Source organism: Macrobrachium rosenbergii, chromosome 42, assembly GCF_040412425.1.
Source record: "Macrobrachium rosenbergii isolate ZJJX-2024 chromosome 42, ASM4041242v1, whole genome shotgun sequence".
Lineage (NCBI taxonomy): Eukaryota > Metazoa > Arthropoda > Malacostraca > Decapoda > Palaemonidae > Macrobrachium > Macrobrachium rosenbergii.
The window spans coordinates 39979081-40003978 of NC_089782.1; the positions used below are offsets into that span (position 1 = coordinate 39979081).

Here is a 24898-nt window from a genome sequence, read left to right on the forward strand (position 1 = left end):
ACTATTTGATGCCCCTCTATCTTCCAGGTGGTTATGAATTCTTTGATCAGGAGTTGCTGGATGAAAGAGCAAGCTTTAGATTTTGGAGTGATAAAGGGGTCTGTCTCCCCATCTCTCTTTTTTGTTTTTTTCAGCTAAGAGTTGGAGAGCTCCCAGAACCAGACACCTTCCCCATGTCTCTTGGATGTGGTAACTGTATTGGGTAGAGCCTCCCCTATATCTGGCAAAGACATTGTCCGAGATATCTATGTTGTTTTTGGGGCGGGGGTTATTAAAGGGGAGTGGCAATACCTTACTCCCAATATACACTGACAAAGCCTTGCAAGGCAATGTGCTTGCATTACATTGCTTGTTTTTCTTAGGGTAAGCTTTTTCTTTATAATAGGGGACCCATCATAAGTGGTAGGAGATGGAATGTTTGTTCCTTGCAGCAAATTGTACAAGTTTTTTGTCTTTAACTGCCTTTGCATAAGGTTTACTCATATTTGAATAGATTTTTGACATATCCTGGACTCATATGTTCAGTAACAGATTGGTTCAGGGCTGCTGCTTTTATTTTAAGAGTGTTGGCCTCAAGTGTATATCACCAAACAACTATAGCAAACATTACAAAAGCACCTTAGATATAGCATTAAACATTATTGTGCAAGGTATAAGCTGGTAGTACAGCAGAACAAAATGCAGTCACAATAGTGAAAATATCCATAGCATAGTCGGTCACTTTTAGTTGTAGTGAACGGTGCAGCTTAATCATTTACCTCCTGCTTTTATATTCTTTATGATAATGAAAGCAACCAGCACTGTGAGTGGTGTATTTACTATCAAGCAAGAGCAGCCCAGTATGTTTTGTTATGATCATGAACTTGTGCCAAGATGTCCATACCATGGTACGCCCTCAAAATACACAACTGGCAACTGATCATGATCAGTTTACCCAGTTAGATGGCATCCTAAAAGTCATCTGAAATTATGAATATGCGTGGCTACTTAAACGCATCCATATCTTACACTTCATATGATGGTTGTTTCTCTGCAGCTGAAGTGTTAAGTTTACCAGGTTAGTGGTTTACTTTTCATTTCCTGTCTGTCTCTTCTGTAGTTTCAAGCTGGTTATTGATAGGAGTTTTGTGAGGCATATTTAGGTTGATGATGGATCAGCTGGTACCAGTGGACATCACTGTGACTTTACTATAATTCCTTTTACAGTACCCTTAATAATAGTAATAATAATTATATTAACTTCACTCAGATAAATATTTACAGTTGAGCTAAGTAGTACTGACGAACTGGGGTGAAATTAGCCTTCAATATCGTGTTTGGGGAAAAAATTAACTTACGGAAGGCCTCAATTTTTCATATAAGACCATGGGGTGATTTCTGAGCAATTTTTTTTTTTTATTGTGTCATATATGCCATCGAAAATGGTATCTGACTGCCGCTTATGGCTGAAGGTATGCCATCCGATGATGGGTTTAATCCCTTAATGTGTTATCCGATTCATATATAAAATCTGCCATTTATTAATGATGATGGGTTTTATAAATGTTTAATAGTAATCACCTATAAGGAAAGGCTTCTCTTGATCTGTAAATAGTAGTTGTAGGTTTATTGACACCCATTTAAGCCCACATGGCTAGCACTTGGATGCAATGGTTTTCACTGACATGCTTCACAAAGTTGCTTGGCCTGAGAACTGGGTTGAAGTTTTAGGTCTTCTATCCAGTCTTGATGCATGTTCTCTTCTAAGTAGCTGTGATCCAGTAACCAAACAAAGGAAACATGACAGTCCCTGCTGAATGACTGATCTCACTGATTTCAAGTTAATGTGAAATGGAGTCCATGTCCTGTTGGCCAAGATACTGTGTGCCTGACTGCAATTTTTGGGACTATGTACATAAATTTGGTTCCCAGACATGGATTGCAATCAGTCACCATCTTTTTTTAGGGCAAATAAATCTGCTAGAGGTAGTGACTAGCTTTGGTACTTTAGGAGAGTCAGGTTCTGCATCCTGAAAGGATCCTGTGACCTTGTTAACTCCTGCATAATTTCCTCTGGAGATTGTGACCAAGGATGTTTAAAGGGGACTTATCTTCATGTGTCCCCCCACAGCCTAATATGCTACCAAGAAGTTTTTAAGGCTCAACATCCAAACACAGGACATCTGTGCTTTAGAGTGGTGCAATGTTCCCTGCAGCAAGTCTAAATCATCTTACCTGTCTGTCTCCTCTCATGGCCTGTCCATTCTGTCCCTGCACCAGCCAGGCCTGTAATGAGAACTAAATTCTTATTGCAAGTCACAGTATTGGACCCTTGCAGGCTAATCTTGAATGCAAAGTTTAGTATGCCATCTCCTTTCAGTCCTACTTTTGCTTTTGTTGTAAATTGCTGTATGTTGGGTCTACATCTATTGATTGTGTGTATTTAGGCTGGTCATGTGTTTGTTCATGTTATCGCCTGCCTGGCTGAGCATGTATATTCTGTGGTGGGCTAAAGTGGTTCTGCAGTGTTGTTGCTGCTTTATGTTGGTCTGGTTCAAAAGAACATATTTTTCAGTAAGTTTGTTTCCAGAATAAATGAATGTGTCTTATACAGGAGCACTGTTTAAGCAAGGGCTGGTTCAATTGTTGAAGCATGTTAACAAGGCAGTTACAAGTGTGGGCCATGTCTGGTGGCGGTGCGGATGTCTTACCTCGCAAAACCCTTTTTTTTTTTGTTACATGGACAAAAGTAGGGTTGTTAGGATAAGAAATTTATAGATAAGACTAAGGTTTGTATACTTAGGAAAAGTAGTTTATCTCAATAAAGAATTTCAGCAGAGTACACAAACCTTCATCTCATATAGGATACTTGATCATTGAGTGGTAGGTTTTGGTAAAAGATCATCACCTAGAAATGCCAGCTTCCCAGTCATGTACTGCAAAGTAGGGGAAGCATGCTACTGCAACCTCTTATCTATCCTAAAACTTACTGGTGTAGAGACTGAAGAAGTGTATAGGGAACCTGTCTCTCCCATTCATGTACAGTCAACCCCTGCCTATTTGTGGTTCTGGGATTCACGGACTCACCGATTCCTGGATTTCTCTATGGAACATTTATACACATATGCAGAAAATTTGCTTTTTGCAGTATTTTCAACTGAGAAATTTTCACTAATTACTGTATTTTCATATAATTTTCATGACTAAGTGCACTTTTTTGTGATGAAACTTAAAATACTCGGGTATAAGCATTTTTAGAGGTTTTTTTTTGTGTTTGAACTCAAAATAGGCAGTTCTAAGCATTTTTAGAAGGGTTTTAAGTATTCACGGATTTTGGCTATTCGTGGGGTGCTGTGGTACACGTCCCACGCAATTACTGGGGGTCGACTGTACTGGAGATTCAGCTTGGTGTGTCGTCATCTTCTCAGTTTAATCTTAGTTTGGGTCACTGATTTTAGGAAGCCTTTTCCAGGTTTTTTCTAACACTCATTGACTGGCTCATTGCATATTTTTTTTCTTTTGGAAGATGTTTTATGGATGGAAACCTTTCCTAAATCCCTATTTATCTAGGCTTGGGAAAGAAAAAAAAAGCATAATCATGGCTGAGAACTGCAATACTGTAAAATAATTTAGGGGCCAGTTTATCAAGGGGCATAGCGTATTACAAGCTAATCCTGTTTTTCTGCAGAACAAGTCTTCTTGCATTACCAGAATGTGAGCTTCTTAGAGAATGTATGTAGATGTTTTATCTCCATCACAAGACAGCATATTAGAAGAAACTTTTTCCAACAGTTACTTTTTTCAGAAGATATGTCATCTTAAAGGATCCCCAGCTATTTTCTTCATTTTATGCAAGGGATCTTCATAGCATACTAGAAAAAAACAGGCTTCTTCCCTGTGCAGAGCTGGTATTTGAGATTATTCCTACAGAATTACTGTAAGGTGGCTATGTGATTGAATACATCAAGATATCTGACCATGTCCCACATTTCCTGGACCTTTTAGAAGGGGATTCTCCATGAAGGTAACCTATAAGAGTGTAATTTCCTTTTTGAAGTTTCCTTTCCTCCTCTGCAGTTTCTTACCTTCCATTCTTATTTGTCTTACAATTTTTTCAGAGGTCCCAACAAGGCCATCGACTTTTTAGCCTTTAAATACTGTTTTATCTATAAGATTGCATCTTTGGTCACTGCCCCTGGGAATCTTTTTTTTTTTTTTTTTTCAGAATAGAGGTTCATCATTCTCTGATTGTTTTGAAAACCTGTTGTCTGTTTACCAGTTTTCTCAACTTCTTTCAGTTCCTTTTTGTTCTCTCAGATTCCTGAACAAGGCTAGGTACAATATATCCTTTTCCTTGTCCAGTTCCTCATTCTGTTTGTGCTCTTTTGGAATTCTTTTGTATTCCTGAACAGGCCAGACACAATATCCCCTTTACCACATCCAAGATTCTACCCTCTTTTTCTTTTGCAAGATCCTTATCCTTCTGTTCCTTTTTGTTCTCTTTAAAAATTCTTTCAAATTCATGAACAGAACCAGTTACAGTGCCCCCTTTTACTTGCCCACAAAATATTTATCCTTCTTATGTTCTGTGTCGTTTTCTGCAACCACACAATTTATAGGAGATGGAAGTAATGTACAGCCTCCCCTGCAGCATTGCCATCCCTGAATTCCCATGTGGGAATGTTGTCCTAGGCTTCCTTAGGTAGGGATGACATTCCAGACTTCCTCAGGTGGGGATGTTGTCCCAGACTTCCCTGAGGGAACATTGTCCCAGGCACTGGGAACAGCCACATGGCTAGCAGGCTTCCTCAATAGCCAGGTGACAAATTGGTTGATCACCAGTGTTCCCGAAGCATGAATAGCATGCTAAATTGAGAGTATAGGAACCACTTGGTCTCTACTATCTGGTCCCTGTGATGGAGGGTGGAGACTGCTGCTTTGAAATGATATGCAGTTTTCACAAAACCAGAGAATTTCCTGGAGTCGTGATGGAAGGGCATATGAAATTATATTACCCTAAGGTGTACAGAAATCTTGAAGTCTACCTGATTATTTGTATGGTGTTTTTACGTTGCATGGAACCAGTGGTTATTCAGCAACGGGACCAACGGCTTATATTAACCACGCCGAGTGAACTTCTATCACCAGAAATACATGACTCCTCAATGGAATGGCCGAGAATCTTTTTCATCCTCGAACTAACTAAGTCTGAAGGACAACTACTAAAACTTGAGAAACTGTCATCTATGATTGATAAGGATTGTTTCTTTAGCATAACCACCTTTTTCTGACAGGGCCAGAGATAAGGACAATTCTGGAGGGTAGGCGGGAAATTGGATTGCTTCATGAATTGGGGTAGGCTGTAGTCCTATAAGAGTAGTTTGTAACTGTCTCACAAGACAAACTATCCAAGGTCACTGAAATGTTTCCCCAATGGCATGACAGGCAGCTCCCAATTCACAGCAGCATGAGAGGATGACTGCCACCCTAAGTGACCTATTTCCATCTTCCCCTTTTATGAGGGTGGAGCTTGAAAGGAATGTGGAAAAGTCAGAGAAGACTCCCTGCCATTTTTTTTAACACCTGATTGGGGTTTGGAGGAAGCCTGGCCTTTTAACAGAACTGTTAGTTTTCTTAACAACCCCAGTGTTGTTGGCATAGCTATTCCCAGAGGCTTGGCTGACTTGACCTTTGGTGGAATCCTCAGGAGTCACATGAAAGATCAAGGTTTCCTGAGAATTAGTCTACCTTTTCTGTACTCTTGCTCTTTGAATAGAGTAAATTCAGTGCTGACCCATTCTGCAGCACAAGTAAGGTCAACATCCTCCTGCTCAACACAGCTTCCAGAAATTTGCAAAGTCCTCCTCTGATAAGAACTGGACACCCCAAAGTCTGCCAGTCTGTTGAGCCAAAGGTCCGACCATAAGGTGGGCTGGAGAGTATAAGTAGTGACTGACTCCACAGATACTGCTTCAGAGGAAGAAAGTAATTCCTCCTGCACAAAGTCACTCCAGTGGTTTTCTGTTTGTTAGCCCACAAAGTTATGGGTGCACTTACAGCTGGTAAGTTTGTGTCTTCTGTATGTAGTGCATCCTCTTGTATGTCAACAGAGATGGAAGAAGCTAGGATGGTGTTACAGCAGCAGTAGTACAGTAATCTTTGTAGGGAAAGGTGGTGTATTAGCTCCTGATAAAACTGAAGATGCCTTCTTGCTCTTCTGTTTGGAGCCATAAGAGCATCCTTCATGCTTGTATGTACATTCACAGCCCTACAAAGTATAATACTAAGGCTCAAAAGAATAACACCAGTGATGGAAAAGGGCAAGCTTTCAACCAAATCAGGGTTTCTGTATGGCAGAGCAGTAACGTGAATATTAAACAACTATACAAGTAAAGGTAAGAGTTCTTTGAGATGAGTGGCTAGGACTGTCGACCTACCCCCCCAACTCTTCTCTTACTGCTTTGGTACAAACTTCAGTGGTCAAACCATCCTTTGTTCAAAGGATCCCCCTAAAGCCCTGTCCACACTATCGAGCATGCTTGACGGGCAAACAGTGCTACCAGATCACAATAGGTTGTGAGAATGAGGGTTGACGACATCAGAAGCGGGAAAACCACAGGCAGGGATCTGACAACAAACAGTGCTACCAGATGTAGTTTAGCCCACAATATCTACTTCTTCACCGGGCAAAGACCTTTACCAGTCAAAACAGTTTCTGGTGTCTCCTTCAAGCTCACTCACAGCCAGTTGCCCGCTGTTTCCTCGCTTCTAACGTCACCTTCGTGCCTGCCACTCGCCCTCCTTGCTTATGTATTGGAACGGGATCTGGTATCACTGTTTGCCTGTCGAGCATGCTCGATAGTGTGGACAGGGCTTAAGTAACCAGTTTGTGTACTTCTAGGAACAAACAGGTTTCCCTAATAGGAATCTGAAGTCTCCTGACTGGATTCAGCTCTCATGGTCCTAGTGTATCCAGTCATTGTCTTACCCTAAATAACATGTCTCCTTTGTACTTGGTTACATGTCTCTGCCCTAGATACTTGCACTGTGTGGATCCAGTCTTTCACTTTAATCCCTGAAATGTTAGATAAGGGATATTGGACCCATCATGTTCATCCACCTTGTGTGGACATTGTACATAATTTTTCTGTGGGCATAGGCTCAGAGTTCCTCCCAGGCTGCTTTGGACTAACTGGCACAGACAATTCTGTTGCCCTAACTTGCAACTATATTATCTATGTCCTTTTATGTGCCAGATAATAAGTTGCACATTTTATGAACACCTAATGATTATCCAAATGCTTTGGCAACAGAATAAACTGCTTCCCTGCAAAAATAAATATCAATTTTCTACCCCATACCTTTTGACTAAAATGAGTACTTTGAAAGCCACCCTACAACAGTGAGAATAATTTGTCCTGCAAGGAAAATGACAACACAGTTTACAAAAAAATGAAAGTGTATTTGCAACTTGCTTTCTACAATATTCATTAAAACAACCTCCTGGGAACACAGTCTCCTGATCATTGTATTTATAACTAGATTTTCAAGTTCACAGTATCAATGAGCATTGTACTCAAATTCCAATTCAGCATAATAAAGTACAAAAATACTTTTTGACAAATCACCAAGATGCAGGTAAAAATGACAAAACTGTAAGTGTTCTTTGAGATGAAAATCCATTAAATATTTGCCCAAATCAACATTCTTGAAATTTGCATAAACAGACCTTGCAAGCATTATAGTATTAAAAGCTGTAAGACCACACAAACACTACCACAATCTTTATATTAAAAAAATGGTATATGTATATATACTTATATATATAATATTCATACATTTGTAACCACTCTGAAAGCCCTAAATCCAACTAGTGGGTAAGCAATGAAGCTTTGTTTACATTTCTTTCTCTGTCAAACTGAAGGTTATTAACTATGGAGGTATCCTTCTACTCTGCTTTGAACAAATATTGTCACTGAATTACTGCATACAATTACCAAAGAGGCAACATTCCTGTACAGCCTATAGCAAGAGTCTGTGATACAAGATTATTTCGTTCCAAATATTTCAAATTAAATGGGTATTGTCAGAATGATACCATCAGTAGAGTTAAAACACAAAACTAAATTTTGCAATATATCTCAAATATATCTACTGTAAAGTAAAGGACTATTAACAGCAGAGTAACAAACAAAAGCAAAATGTACTTGAGAAAATGAAACAGTACAAGAGTAAGAAATCAGAAAACTCCACTAAGATACGAAGTGCATGTCAGTATGCCTCACTAGTTAATTTGAGTGATTAATATAACTGAGATAAAAGTAAACCGAAATCAACAACCATATTCATAATCTGTAAATACATTAACCATATTTAACAAAATTCATATTACACAGAACACATATAGTGTAATTTTTACCTGACTGAGGGCACTGATACATACAAAAGGCTCACTGAAACTAATGGTTGTGAACTCTTTTGGAAAGAAGCATATGTCAATGCCCTTAAGGCTATTTATATTTGCTAAATTTGTGTTATGCCACAGCAGCAAGTGGATCCCTTTTGATATATATTCCAAATTTTTAATTTTAACATTGACTGTAGTAATATTTTCTTGTATCCTCAACTGCACTAAATTCAAATCTTCCTCTTCAAAAAGAGTTCACAACAGATAAGACTTCTCCTAATATTTAATACTGTTACACTCACATAAATGCAAGCCCAGCAGAAACTATCACCAGACATATCATGGATGGGTTAGATTCTTCTCTTTTGGAAAATCAGAAAAAAATATGTCCTATAACCTTAGAAACTGATAATTCAAAATGAGAACTTCTAACCCAATAAAACCTACCACTCATGTGTATGCATTGGAAACCACCAGGATATAACCTCCACAACTAAAGTGTTTAACCTAAGGTGTACATGCCAAACCAAGAAACCCTTAGAAAGACATTTTACAAAATATGAAAATACGATGAAGTGAAATGCAATGATAATAATGTAAGTACTGTATACTCATTGTGGAGTAGCTAATAACAGCCCTTTAAATGCTTTTAAAAATACTACCTACAAGATTAGCCTATGTATCAGACATCAAAAGAAAAAATGAGTGTTCTGTGGATTAAATGTGGCATTTCAAAACAGTTACAAACCTAGGACAAACATCAAAACTGCTTGTAATTAAGAAGTTTGTTACTATATACCTTTACTCAAAATTAAGACTGCAGTACATAACATGAAGAGAAAATGGGAGGGACTACTGGATAATACAAGGGTGGAGGGCTACACACAGCACCTCCTCAAGGAAGGCACCTCTCTGTATGGATATTCCTACATCAACTACATTTGTCCTTAATTTTTCTTTGAGAGAAGGGCAACAACAGTTCTATAAAAGGCTAAGAACTCCTCACTACAACTACAATGCAAAATGGATACCAGATTATAATAATTTTTGTAAAATCTTTGAGGCTGAAAATATTGTAAACAGCAAACCCTGAATTACTGTAGTGGAATTTGAAGCTGATGTAGCTCTCAAATATCACAAGCTGGCAACCATATGAAATCCCAGAGGAAGAGATTCAGTAATTATTAAATGCACTTCCCTTACTGCAAAGATTACAACACCTAACAAGCTTAACAGTTATCTTCTGTTTCAAGCACTCTTAATTTTAAGAATGATAACTACTACTGGAAACAGGTGCTTCAAATTAAAAATTGCACTTATGAATTTCCATAGATAAGGAAAAACATTTCTGCACATATAGGGTAGATACTCTGAGCAAGTTTTCCAAATTAAAATACTATGCTTTTCATATTACCAAGGGTATGTCTTCTGCTGAAGAGCATTTTCACATGAGCTGCATTTTCATCAAAGCTTGATCATGAAATCTGTCTTTCCAGGACCATAGGTAAAGCTACCAACAAAGTTTCTATAAACCAAATGCCTAGCTATAAAATCAACAGGCTGTACTGTCAAAGCATTGCAAATACAGAATATATGAAAGATGGGCTTGTAGTCTATGAAACATAGTGAATTGCAATTCATCTGTATCCAGCATACATAAATAAGTGCAAGAAATGTTGCACTCTGACTGAAATGCAGCAACTACTGTACTACTAAGAGGTCTAAGATGACAAATTGCATCAAGTGCATCAAATGAGAGCAATGCCATCAGTTATAGTTATGATGGTCAGAAAGACTACATACACAAGTCAACACAAAAAGGAAGACATTCATGCCAAACTCATCAAGGTTGGGCATTCCTCTTCAACCAAATGGATTCCTCTTTATATCAGGAATATGACAATTTCCAAAAATAAATCTTTCATCTATAACTAAATCTGCCACTTCAACAACTTTTTCTCTCTAAAACCTAAGGACAGACAAACATGCATGCCCAGCCTTGAAAAAAAATGGACCTTCCCATTATATATGACATCCTACATAACTACTGTACTCACAAGATGGTTCAAACTAGTTCAGGCATTAAGATGTTCCATTAAATCTGATGGCACTGTGTGCATAAACCTATTGTGACTGAATACCTAAAATTCTAAATTCTACACGGCTACACCATGTTAAAACAGTTTTCTACTTATCCTATTTTTAATGGTTTGTAACAAGTTAATTGCAATAGTTCATACTTCCCATGTGTCACGTAAAACATCTGACCTACTTGTATACAACCCTCAATAAACTAATGATTATTCCCACACAAGATTAAAGGCCAATGTGGGTGTGACAGGGTGAAAGTAAAGGAGAGATAGACAGACACAGACGGATGTCTTTCAGAAATAGAGCTATAGAGAGCCTGTGTTCCCTGGTGGTGGAGGCGGCGTGATGACGGGATCCCCAATGCTGGCTAGGCCATGTACTTTGTACTCTTGGAACTGTGTAGTGATTGCTAATGTTACCATTATTTCCATCGCCAGATTCTGACCCTCGCATAAACTTATAACAGTATATCTAGACATGAGCATTTTATGCTAAGTTAGTGGCACTTGTAGAATTTCAAAATGCAGCCTCAATAAACTGACTGTAAAAACAAAAAAATAAATTTTTCTTCCCTCAAATCTTGCTCAGCTGGACTAATATCTCATGGGCAGTGAGCTTTGTGTGGACTGTATTGAGAACTGGCTGAGAAAAAATAAGTACGTTATAGTTACCATATAATAATGTAGTGAACTGAATCAGGGCAGTGGCAACAAACCAACAACATGAATTAAAAGAGAGGCTACGATCATAATCACCTGATACACAGTTTGGGGTCATGGCTGCTGGGGCCGAGGATGCTGTGGCCTTTCAGTTGAGATCAAATTATTATTATTATTATCATTTATTATTATTATTATTATTATTATTAGCCAGTGCTTAGCCTTGCATGATCCAGTCATCTCAAGAACTGTTGCACATGACCTTATTTTGAAAATATGCTACAAATATCAACTACATATATAAATGGATGACATTATAATCTGACCACACTTTTAAAAGAAAAATGTATTATGTACAATATTCAGAACATGATACGTGCTTATCATTTCTTAAGCCTGGTAAAAAAGAAAGGGGACAAAAAGGAATGCTTGCTATACAATTGTCATGAAAATATGCATTAAAATTTATGGAATATAGTAAAATTACAAGCACATATAAATAACAAATTAAAAATACCTTAAGGACTACAAAACTGCTCGTTCTGAACTGTCTTAATTTTGTTCCTAACATAAGCATTCTAGTATTTCTTCATCACACATTATCTGCTTTGAAAGTTTTACACTTGCATTACCAATAATGATGTCACAAGAAATAAAAATTTTACCATATGCAAAACTTAACAAATACTAGACTTTAATTACCTAAAGTTATCAGAAATATATTTATCACTGCTACTGAAAAACTAAGCAAACCTAATTACAAGACTGAGGCTAATGGAGAAATGACAGTTTTAGTACCGTGCAACATTTCAACTGAAACTAAGAATGAATATGGAAGTAATATATGACTTTTAAAAATTATTTTTCTTTACATTTATATTTGAGAGAGAGAGAGAGAGAGAGAGAGAGAGAGAGAGAGAGAAACTTAAACAATACATCTTGGCAGGAAATGTGAGATGAGCCAAGCAAGACCAAATAATAACTTTAATGCCACTGACCCAACCTGTACCTCAGCAGCCATGACATAAGTCTTGCCAAGCCATATTGAGTCTCTCGCAGGCATAATATATATAGTGTATTTATATATATATATTTTGCACTACACCATAACAATTTGCTACTATATGTAGTATGAAAATTAAAAAAAATTATAGTAGCCATTTAGACATTTCCTTACACTTACCAATGGTGTTGTGTGTTAACTCTAGCTGTTATTTCATATATACATTCCTTTAATAACTTCATATAAATATAGAGTACACCAATCATAAATCAAAATATTATTGCTGGCATTAAATTTGCTAAAAACCGAACCATTCTTTTGAACAACAAACAGATAAAGCTTAGTTCCAGACAACATTCCCAAGACTAATAATAACAAATGTGAAGACAAACATCAAATGAAAAACATATTTCTTTAAATGACTTAGAGCATCTAAGACTGAACTTCGGATCCAAACTTTTTGGAAAAAAGTGAAAAATAAAGGGGGGGAGGGGGAGGACCCTTAATGACCAGGCACTTACTGGCCTGTCTGCATCCACAAGACCTGTGCACTAAAGCGCAGCAGTCTAGTAGCTGCCTAATGTCTTTTGGCTCATTTACTTCTTTAAAATATATATCATATGGGTAATGATAATGACATCTAAATTAATTTCTTCTTAAGAACTTTGTAACTGGTTGGTCATAAGAATAAGATTTGATACAACCTTCCAGTTCAGCCCAGATATATTCCATTCGTGCCAAGTAAGGGTGAGTGCCACTAGATAGTGCTGGTGTAGTATAACAGAGTTCCAATAACCATAAAAATAGGTTTTTTTATTTCCTACAAACTACTTATTGGTAAAAGGATGGGGAGGGCACTTGAATTGTACAAAGACATGAGAGACAATATAATTATCATTATTTTGTCTAATGCACTGCATGTAATACCTTCACTTCTTTTTACCTTTTACTTATTCTGGGGTTGGGGATGAAAAAAAAATTTACTTTAGCATACTAATTCCAGATTTCAAACTTAAAATGCTTTCGGAAAAGTATATTTTCATATACTGTACATATAATGCATACTATATCCACACGTAAATATTAAATATACTACACCTCACATTACCTTGTCTTTATAGGCAAAGCTTCACAAAAGCATCACCTTCACTCACCCTCTATAATGCCCTAAACTCAACAGGTAGCCATGACTTCTCTCTCTCTCTCTACGGTATAAGTGACTAATCTTCCCCATCTTCCAGTTTCCTTTTCTGACCTCGGTTGTTTGCACCTGCAACAAAACAAAATTATTACACTGCAATACGTAAGATTGGTTCATTTTAAAACACTAAAATTGGTTCAGAACATACAAAAGATGACATGGGTAACTTTCTCCTTCCTTTAACACTATTCCATGAAACATATTTTCCACATAAATCAGTCTTTCTATCGCTATAAAGGCTATAAAGGTAATTCAACTACAAATTCTAAAAGACAAATAGTATAAATTTTCATAAAAAAGCAGAAAACGTGCTTCATAACTTTAAATCATGTTTGTCCAAACAGTATTAGTTGTCTGGATGTTCTGAAGGTCAACAGCCTCCTCTAATAAAACACAGGTAGGTAGTGTCAATCCATACATCAAAATCCAAAGATCTGACATAACTGATAACCTCACTTTTCATGATCCTGCAGTGCTGGGAATAAGCTATCTAACCATCCCCTTGCCACCACAATGAAGGACATATAGTGAACTTCAAGTTCTAGATATAAGAACGAGAGAAGTCTATTGGTAAAAATTAAGCCTCATGGCTTGGAACAGTGTCAACTTCCCCGACCACAATGAGAAGGCTAGGCTGTATTATATGCAGAGTTGCTCTAAACAGGAATAGCATGTGTCTCCATTCAAGGAAGGAACTCCAACCTCACCCTATCTCCAGTGACCCTGTTGACTGATAACATAGAAGCAACTTCATAAATATTTTGTCACCTCAAACCTTTTTTTCTTTCTCTTTTTAATTTTCAAATAAGCCTGAAGAGAAAGACCAGTTAAAAGAAGAGGTGATACATAAATAAATATGAGGGAATAGAAAATAAAAATGCTACACTTTAATTCAGGGGATGTAACCTGAGAGTAGGAATGAATTTGGTCCTCGCTTAAATATTGGGAAATCTGAAGATTCCACAGCTGCAGTGGGCAAACTATTCCACACTTGAGTCATAGCCAAGATAAAACTCATGCCAACTGAGTAGTATTAAACCTGATACTAGCAAATAACCTTTGCAGCAGCAGCCTGCTTAGTGTTGCAAACAAAAACAATTAGGCCAGGTAGAGAAAAGTGCACAGAATGTTTGTCATTGCAGGGCATTTGATGCAACAAACATAATAAACTCACTTTATGTCTATGCCACAAGTCAACATTAAGAGTTGGCAAAATAAATATCACTTATAGCATACCTCAATCCAAGACTTTGTGATGCAAGTCAGCACCTGTAGATCACACTGGAGAAAAGTACTCAAACAAGGAAGAAGAAAAGAATTAAAACACTTCATATCCAGCATACACACATAAGACATATGGGAGTATGTGTCTAAGGACACTCAGGACCATGAATGAGGGCTTACTCTCGTTAATGGGTTTGTATGAAAATTTTACATTATAAAACTTTTTTGTTTTATTACTGTTTTCTTTCATTAATTTCTTCATGACTGTTGTATTCCTTAGACTGTAAGTTATTTAAAACTATATATATTTTGGGTTAAGATTCCTGCTTCTGAATTCTTGCTTTTTAATATTTTTTTTTTTTTTATTCAATTGTATTGCTTCCTACTCAACTTATTAAAAGTTATTATTAGCCACTATTCTGTCTGTAGACAGTCATACCAGTTAAACCTTGCGAAGTCTTGATCTTATCATCTTTCCCGTACCAATTTACAACAGCTATAGTATATGCAGTACAGTACTATGAAGTTATCATGCATGCAAATCATATCTCACAAAAAAGACTTTTACCCAGCTCGCTCTTCATGTCCCACCATAATTTGTTACAAAATTCCTAATCCTCCACAATTTTAGCATTGTATTACTTTTTCATTCTATATTCCAAAAACTGCCTTACCACAATTAGACTTTGTCCTTAGCTCCCAAACCCTTAACTTATCTTTAACTCCTTTTGATTCGCTTGTTTGTTTTGCCTAGTAGCCTATCTTTCACATAATCAAAAATCAACAAGGAAGTCTTTGTCCAATACAAAATTTATTTAACATTTTAATAAATTAATCACAGTACTATACTCAATCTATTTTTTTTCTTCTTCATCCCCACCGCTATCTCTGAGCTAATGGGTTGGTTGCCTTGATGCACCTTCTCCAACTATTTCTAATCGAAGCATCTTCTTCCACTAAATACTACTTCAAATCTTCCTTCAATTTATCATGCCATATAATCTTTTTGTCTCCCTCTTGACCTTCTGTCCTAAACAGGTTCTACCACAGCTCTCCTCACTCATCCTTACCCATACCTTCTTAATCTCAACTCTTATCATATTAATAATCTCTATCATCCTCCACTTCTAATTTCTTCAACTCTCTTATCATATTAATAATCTCTATCATCTCCGCTTCTAATTTCTTCAATCTCCCTCTCACACACCATCCTCATTTTTGCTTGCTCCACCTTCTATTCTCCTTTCTTCTTGACTGGTATGCTTGACTTGAACCTTGGACCCACCAAATAAAAAATGCTGAATCCCCCATTACCTATTGAAAATACTTATGAATTTTGATAGCCTATTTCCAAAGACACTAAAATCACAGTACTTTGAGAAACTCTATCCTTATTGGATGGGTGTAAATACAAATCATTTACCAGATGGCCATGGACAGTAAGCTGTGGACAAATAACTATGTTTCCAGTACAAAGATTCAGCATGTGTGATGTCAACAAAAATCAGTCTTACCTTCTTCCTCCTCCTCCTCTTCAACAATATCATCATCCTCTTCCTCACCTTCAACTGCCTCGTAATCATCATCACCACTCTGTAACATTAGATATTAGTTAAAGTTCTCCATTAAAATTTATGTAACTATTACATTTCAAGACTCTTTCTGAGCTCTAGAAAAAATTATGTATTGCAAATACAATACAGTATATTGTCTCTAAAAATTATATAAAAATAAATTCTGTATTACATAAAACAACTATATTCCCAATCAAATTTAAGTGAACTGGGAAGGATAACAAAAAATGAGTTTGACACTCCTGTCTTTATGATTAAGCACAATAGATAATTCATTCATATCCAGTATGGAAATGCAGTGCAAGTTGAAATTTAGCATTCTTACTAATACCATTATGCTGAATTAATTTAACAGCACCACTAGCCACATCTCTTGACTTCCCTATGTTTTGTTAAAAGAATACGTTCTTAATGAGAGAAAACTGGAGCAAACCTAAAAAGCTAACCAGATGAGCGAGAAAACACTAAAGGGAATGGACAGATGTAGAAGGCTGAAAGTTAACTAGCTGGAGCCAATAAGATGCAGCAGTGAATTTTTGGTACCACTTACAGGTCAGTAGGCAATGTACAATACAAGCAGTACCAACTTATAAGGCCTTAATGAAACAGTATCTTTTTTTGTATATGAATTTACCTGCTGTTAAAAGTGTGCACTCTATGATCTACCAAAATAAACTGCAGAATAAAGGAATACGGGTTTCCTCTTAACAGAATTCACACATCCCATAGAATGTGAACAACATACCTGGAACCTAAACTTAATATTTGGATAAACTGAAAATGTCAATGATTCTAACCCAATTCCAGAAATTTGTGTACTACACTTTGTACAATGTTGACTGAAAAGGTGTAACCCAACTGTACAAATACAGCCTACATTAGTCATTAAAAATGTGTTATGTTCTGTTTAATTACCATCTACTCTCACCCTTTACATATCTTGATGATATGACAAGGACTCAACTGAAGCAATCACCAACTGCTCTTAAAGGTACAGCTGGGAGGAATGGTGTGCATGGATCTTAAGGCACCCCACTTTCCCTTCTCTTATAGCACTTCTAATTCTCAGATTGGAGAACATGATAGATAGTGAAGTATAAAGAAACTGTGATACAGATAAAAAAAAAAGTGTACAGTAAACCCCCGTATTCGCAGATTTCTCTGTAGAATGTATCTACCCATTGTTTGAGGAAAATTCGCCCATTCGCGATATTTTTCACTGAGAAATATTCACTAATTACTGCATTTTCATATAATTTTTCATGACTAAATGCACTTTTTGTGATAAAACTATTAAAATACTCAGGTATAAGCATTTTTAGAGGGTTTTTCATGTGTTCAAACTATCAAAATATGCAGTTCTAAGTGTTTTTAGAGGGGTTTTAAGTATTCGTGGATTTTAGCTATTCACTTGGGGGGGTGCGGTACGCATTCCCCACGAATCTGGGGGGTTTACTGTACATTAAATGTGCTACAGGTATAGTATTATAAAAATATCTCTTGGTTAGCTTACAGGATTATAGTCTTTGTACAGGGCATCAAGAGGCACATCTTCTTCATCATCATCCTCTTCCTCCTCCTCCTCAACTTCTTCCTCATTTATATCATCTATATCCTCCTCCTCCTCTCCAATATCCTCATCTTGTTCATTATCATATTCCAATACACCTTCTTCTTCTTCTCCTGATAGAGAAATTAAAAAACTGTTAAATCAGACATGTGAACAATAACATTTTGGTACAGAACTGATACAACTAAATTTTAAAAGAAAACCTCTGTAGAACTGTCACCTAAGGACAAATAAAAAAGCAGCTCTAAGTATCTGTCCTAACAAATATTTATCTGAGGTGTCCCTTAAGTACTAACATGCTACTCTGACATATACTGTATATCAGATAATTTACCTACAAAAAGTTTTAAAATTTAAGAATTTAACAGCAATCAAACCACACTTACTACATACTTGACAGTTCTCAGCCAACTAGCTAAGATTACCCTTCCATTATATGTGATGGAGCACAAGTTCACCCAGCAATTGATTATGAATATGAGATGTAATATTACACAGTTGGTAGGAAGTGAGAACTACGTTGTAAAGTTATGACATATATATTTTATAATTTTACCTTTGCTTTCACTCTCATGGATTCCCAGGTTAAATGATAAAGTGATTCCTTGTAAACCAAACTACAGCAAAACGAGAACACACCAAAGCAGTAGGCATATGTTAAATCAAATCTGAGAACTCTGTACAAAATAATGCTGTTGCTGGAAACTTTACGGTGTGGAAATAAAGGGATTTTGACAAAGGAAAAATCTATTTCTGGGGAAGACCTGTGTCACCCAGTGAAATGGTTCCAATAGCACTCATTGCTAGGTATGACTATTGCTAAATATACCAGAGAAAAAAGCTATCCATAATGCCAGGGTTACTACCCCCGGATCGCTCACCATAGCGGTGTGGTGACACAGGTCGAGCCCAGAAAAGTAATTAAAATATTCTAGAACAAAGAGATGTATGGCAATGAACACAGACAGAGCAATCTTCCATTTCAAGTGTAAAAAAAAATAGTAGGTAAATATATTAACATGAACAAGCTGCAAAGGCAGTCAAAATGCTGGGCAAGCTTAAAAAATATCTAAATCAGTTACGACTGCAAGAGCTCAGAGGGTAAACCTGATCTTGACATCAGTGAGGGAAAAAACCCCACCCTCAACGCTCATTATACTTGAACATGAAGGCAGTCATACCTGAATAATTTTTTGGTAAAAAGAGATAAGATTCTCAGCCTGATACGTATGATCATGCAAACATGATGATTCAAATGATGGCATATATAAAAGGAGACAACACTGGCTTCATCTTATAAATTGCCGGCATATATAAAAGGAGACAACACTGGCTTCATCTTATAAACTGCAGTGTTGGTACAATCGGTGTTGGTAACAGCTATGTAAAACTATGGTTAAAAATGATGAACTACAGCATAACACAGTAAAATTTATACAAATCACAACAAAAGTCAATAGTAAACGGTGTATTGCTGAAAGGCAGATGAAAAAATATACTTATTTTTGGATCAAATACAAATAAAAAACTTGAAGAACATGTTTGTCAAGAAATTTTCCCATGCAAAAACTCTCTAGGAATAATTGTGAGAAGAAAACACTGCAAATATACAGTGCAACCCAACCCATTACTTCCCAGCTTTTAATTGGCTCATTCTTCATGCAATTAACCTCTGACAGCAAAAACATTGGGTCAGGTGGGAAAATCTGTATGAATGGATTTGCATTACCAAAAATAATTTTATTCTTAAAAATTAATTCCTTTCATAACAAACAGTCTTAACAGCCTGAATCTCAACTTATGTGGAAAGGAACCGAGTTGTCAAGGCCAGTGTTAAATGAGATGTAAGTCTGAAATTTGTATGTTCTTGGAGCAGTCCACCCTACACAAAAAGCAGATAACCCAGGGAAGTCCAAATTCCCAAGGATGCCATATCAGGGGAATGAGAGGAAATGCAGACATGAGGATTAAAAGTTAAACTGTCTAGCACCCTCCCCATGAACAAGGGTACCCTGTCCTTTTCTTAAACAAGGCCTAATACATATGAATCTAATTACCTGTGGGTTAAACTTCCTTACATGAAAGCTTTAGACTATCATCCGACACTTCCATGACCATAGAATTATTATTCTGTAAAAATGAGATCTAAATCAGGCTGTGGATACAGCTCTTATTTCATAGCCACTAACTCTTACTTCTGGGGCTGTTGTCTGTCACATTTCTGTGGTCTTCATTAACACTCACATAAAAACTCATTAACAATAAGTAACACTCATGCACAGTTTCAGCATCCCCAGACATGCATTTTCTTATTTCTTATAAAGAGAAGTAGAAAAGAAAAGGGTAACAGTTCACGTGAACATCGGTAAGTAACAACTATCCTTTTCACTGGTCTGTGAAGCAGTCAACAAGGCTACAAGAATCTCCAGCTTTTCCTTTGTCACTTTGAAGAAGTCTTCATTAACACTTATTTTGACTCATTTCTTTCACTTTCTTTTTACCATCAATAATCTAAGTCCTTTCTTCATTTTGTTTTCCAGTGTATAAACAAAGACCATTACTTGCAGGGCACGTCCAACTAGCTTAAGCACTTATAGCTTGTTTGTTGCACTGTATGTCAATTAATTTTTCCAGATCACTGGTGTTTAACTGTGATATTTGTATGTAGTTTTCCATTGATTTATATATATATATATATATATATATATATATATATATATATATATATATATATATATATATATTATATATATATATATATATATATATAATATATTATATCATATTTTTGTAAATGCTAATTATCAGATGAATTGCACAGAGGCTAGCACTAAGAGGTGAACTAATATGGTAACCACTAGGTGTGTGATGTATCGGTGTTGCTTATTTTTCTGTATTTTTTTCATACTTATTGTATTTTTTCCAGATATCATAAACATCTTGTCTTGCTCACTATAACCGATATCTGTAATGTTTACTTGCCTTCAAGAAGTATAAGTGTATCTTGTTTCCAATTGTAATATACTGCGTATTTTTTGTTCTATTTCTGCATGACTATTCTATAATGCTTCATGTCATTACCTTTATTACATTAAAAGTGATTTTTGTATTGTGTGCCATAGTTTTCTCAGTGCCTGCTACGCCCTTAAATCTTTGATAGACATGGACTTGCCCACAAAGATGACAGACAGCAAAGAGAGAGATGTATTCTCCAGCCACATTGGACTTACATAGGAAGAAACTCTAGCCAAGATGGAGCATGATTATGATTTGTCAAAGCCTCAGGAGGCTGTATCACTCAACTCCTAGCAGGCAGGCAACTTTGAGGAGGAATCTGAGTAGTAATTGTCCTCATTATTACATAGTCCACTGGTCTGTGGACCAACCTTTACAAATTAAAGAGGTAAATAGAACACCATGTGGGTCCCAGTCAACATTAGCCATATGTGTACAACATAATTTACCAAGAGTACCCCAAGGTACCTGACCTTCATTACAGAATGAGATTAGCAAAGTTTGTTAATTTCACAGAAAAAATTGTTTAAAAATAAAGTAGGTTGATCAAAAACAAATATATGAAATACATGAACAATGAGGAGCATGAACAATTGCTCTTAGCTCTGTCTAAAAGACAGGTGGTGGTTCATGTCCAGGGACATTCATGATACCAAGTGAGGTATCATGTCTCTGAGTTTTGTTGGAATAAGTCTGTTTCTTATGAAACTTAATTTTTATGTCAAGACTCATTTTTGTGTCATATTAAAGCTACATAGTTCAAATGTAATTTATGTTCAAAAAAGCAAAATAACGTAAATAAAACAAAGTAACCAGTGGATGCTACGCCAGCACAAAAATTTCTATATTTTGCCATATTCTCCAATCACAGTAATATAGACATATGTATTTTTTGCACCACGCAAAACATTAATAAATTACCTTTCTAATGTTATGTAGTTTATTGTTATTTATTAATACCAGTCATTCATTAGCAAAGCATATTACTGGAATTTTTCACAGTATGGGTATGCTAAATGCATTTAAAATTAGTTCCATTTATTATTCTGGTACTTCTTTTCATTTCTAGCAAGTGGTTGAGACTTATATTTTCCTTAACTACTTATTTTACCTGCATTCAACAACATTCTGGAAGCACTGAATTAAACAAGTAATGAACATAATCTCCATTTCATTATACATAGTTCAATAAGGCCACAGTCTCATTTCCATACTCACTCAAGGCTTAAGAAAATGATTTATTCTTACATGAGGTGCATCTTGGAGCAAGGTGATGCTGTACAAAGCCTCAAGTATTATCTACAGTGTGTTAAACCCCAGACGGAAATAATTTACACACTACTCAACATAAATAAAATGTATTTGAAACACTTCAATTCTCCCATTATTTTCTATGGCATGGGTAAATAGCAGGAATAACAAAATATGCAAAAATTAACAAGAAAACAAAACTAAGTTGAAGTGCACTAAGCAAACAAGCACAGGGAATTAGTTTATTTCCTTACTTTACGTAAGGGTAGACCCCACAGTGCTTAAAACCAAATGCTTATTATCATAAACAAAAAGAACTAACTAAACTAACTACCAGAAAACTGCTTTCTAACCTCTCTTCAGAACTGCAATTGTAATGTAGAATTTAGGCCAAAGGCCAAGCACTGAGACCTATCAGAAAATTTTGAGTAAAGAAGGTTTTAAAGGTGTAACAGGAGGAAAACCTTACAGTTGCACTATGAAAAAATTGTTAGGAGTGTGTGGAAAGTAAGATAGCAGAAAGATAATATGAACTGAGGTACAGTAAAAGGAATGAAAGGGCTGCAGCTAGGAGCCAAAGGGACACCGCAAAGAACCTTAAGTATTGCCCTACAGTGCACTGATTGCACTAACACAGTGCACTGATTGCACTAACCCCCTCCAAAAGGTGAAAATGGCTTAACATTCCACCACTGGAGCACAATAAATCACTGAATGATAAAATATAAATTGACAATAAAGAAATGAAATTACCAAACTACAATGAAATCAACAGGGTGGATGATGAGAAAAGGAAGCGGTAAGATTATCTGTCCAAACACAGTCTGGGGAACATGGAAAAGTTAGCCCAGACAAACAGAGAATGAGTTTGGAAGAAAGTCAGAAGGCAATGGATCTGGATAAAAATGACAGATGCTCACCTTTAGTAATTTTTCCTCTTTCAAAGAATTTTTGTCTGAAACATGTCATAATAAAAAAAAGGGGAGGTACCAAAAGTAAAATTTGTTGAGAAACAAACTAAAATAAACATACACTCCTCAGATGATACAGTACTCATAAACTACACTTTGACAACACTGGTGTATAGAAAACATTTCTCTAACAGCATAATTCAACCCTTATAGGCTACAGGCTGTAACCATACCTAGGTTAATTTTCACGAAATTATATTTTTAGGGTGAAGAGACTTAAAAGAAACATGCTAATTGAAAAAAAAAACTCACCATCTTCATCTTCACTGTTGTCTTCTTTGTCAAACCTGCAACAGAGATAACAAAAAACCAGTTACTCAGTTTCATTAGGGATATATACATGTAGCATACAATGTTTCATTTTTCATAGATATTTATTTCAATTATGATGATATCATTCCAGTAACTGTGCACCTTAATTTGGAGCAATTTAGCAAAGCTGCATGATTAAAAAAATACCAAAACAAGTAAGTATGAAGTATCTCAATAAAGAAGAGATTTATAAAGATTTAGACTTGGACAGGAAATACTCTTAAGAGTTAAAACCAGAAAAGAAATATTGGAAAACCATATAAACAAACCTGAAGTGATGCATCCATTCAAGAATATTATACAATGGTTACAGCATTAGATGGTCATCCTAATTAACATCCTCTACAGACCAATCCTATCGATGAATGTAAATAATATTCACTCATTTGCATTTGAATTATTATTATCATTATGTTTGACCAAACATTTCAGTTGAAACGCATATGACTATCCAAATGCTTTGTCCTTACCATTTAATGTTTGTTCCATCACAACCCAATCAATCATATATTGTCTAATAATTTCAAAGGATGCAGAAATCCCAGTCTCACCATTCTCCACATTGCTTCTGGTATTACAAAGAACGAATCGTCACTTTGTTCATTATGAACCCCATATATTGTAAATATCCTTATTCAATGCAAATATCCCTCCCATCGCACCAACTTTTCTCTTTGCTCATGGGAGAGCTTAGAAATATTTGATGGCAAAGACCTCAGCAGATGCCTCTTTGGACTCTTCTTCACTAAGCTTGGTGAAGAAGAGCTGTGTAATTTTTCTTGCAGTGAACTTGGATCTCTTTAGATGTTCCTACAAGAGGAGAATTAGCACTGCAGAGAAAACCTGAAGGGTTATCCAGACTCCTGACATCCCTCCCTTCTAAAGACACTGAAGTCACTGAAGAGGCAGAAAGGACGGAAAACACCTACGGTTTTCCTTATTTTATTTAAGATTTCTCCTTTTGCATATTCCTATTTCCATTTTCATTCACTTCAAGCTTATTCACCACTTGCATCTAACTTTATTACCTGCATATCTGCTAGTTTATTGATTTTCTCTAAACAAATGTCCTCCCAACACCATATTCCCCAGATCCTAATTCTCTGACCCACTTCTTCACTAGCAATTTATTAGCCATTTTCCCACATTAGAGGAACAGGTCTAGTGCACTGTCAAGAGAATCCTCGCACATGTTGAAGCAACAGACATTCTCTATTCACCCTAATATCCCCAAGAAGGTCATCCCCTTATTTGGACAGATGAAAGAGGATACAGGAAAGAGTGGGACCACAAAAATTCCTTTGCCATGACAGTTGGGAAATCCAGTTCTGTCCAATCTAGCACCCTTAAATAGACTTACAATGGAGAGCCACCTTCGACAGTGTCACCCTGCCCAAAGACTTGATGTGTTTTTAGCCTTTTTAAAAATCCCAATAAATTTTACTTTTAATTCAAAGATAAATCTATAAATGCTATCAAGCTCCCTGACTGTAGCAGCAGCAAAAACATCTTGAATCAGTGACAGCCAAAAGGAAGTGATTTGTCATCTACCTAGCTGCCACCATTAACCTTTGTTACCAAGCTTCAACAAGACTAGCTATTGCTGATGCATCATAAAATAAAAGGGTCTGTATCTCATCA

General features: G+C 36.3%; 1 protein-coding gene across 1 annotated transcript in view; it reads right to left on the minus strand.

Annotated features, from left to right (window-relative positions):
• Positions 1 to 7420: 7420 nt before the first annotated feature.
• Positions 7421 to 24898, minus strand: part of LOC136828319 (acidic leucine-rich nuclear phosphoprotein 32 family member B-like) — a 29820-nt gene continuing 12342 nt past the window's right edge. The window contains exons 5-8 of the mRNA XM_067086193.1: positions 23198 to 23232; positions 17652 to 17821; positions 16079 to 16157; positions 7421 to 13409 (exon numbers count right to left, since the gene is read on the minus strand). Coding sequence (XP_066942294.1) covers positions 13360 to 13409; positions 16079 to 16157; positions 17652 to 17821; positions 23198 to 23232 — 334 coding nt within the window. The 3' untranslated portion in view covers positions 7421 to 13359. The remainder of the gene's footprint in view (positions 13410 to 16078; positions 16158 to 17651; positions 17822 to 23197; positions 23233 to 24898) is intronic.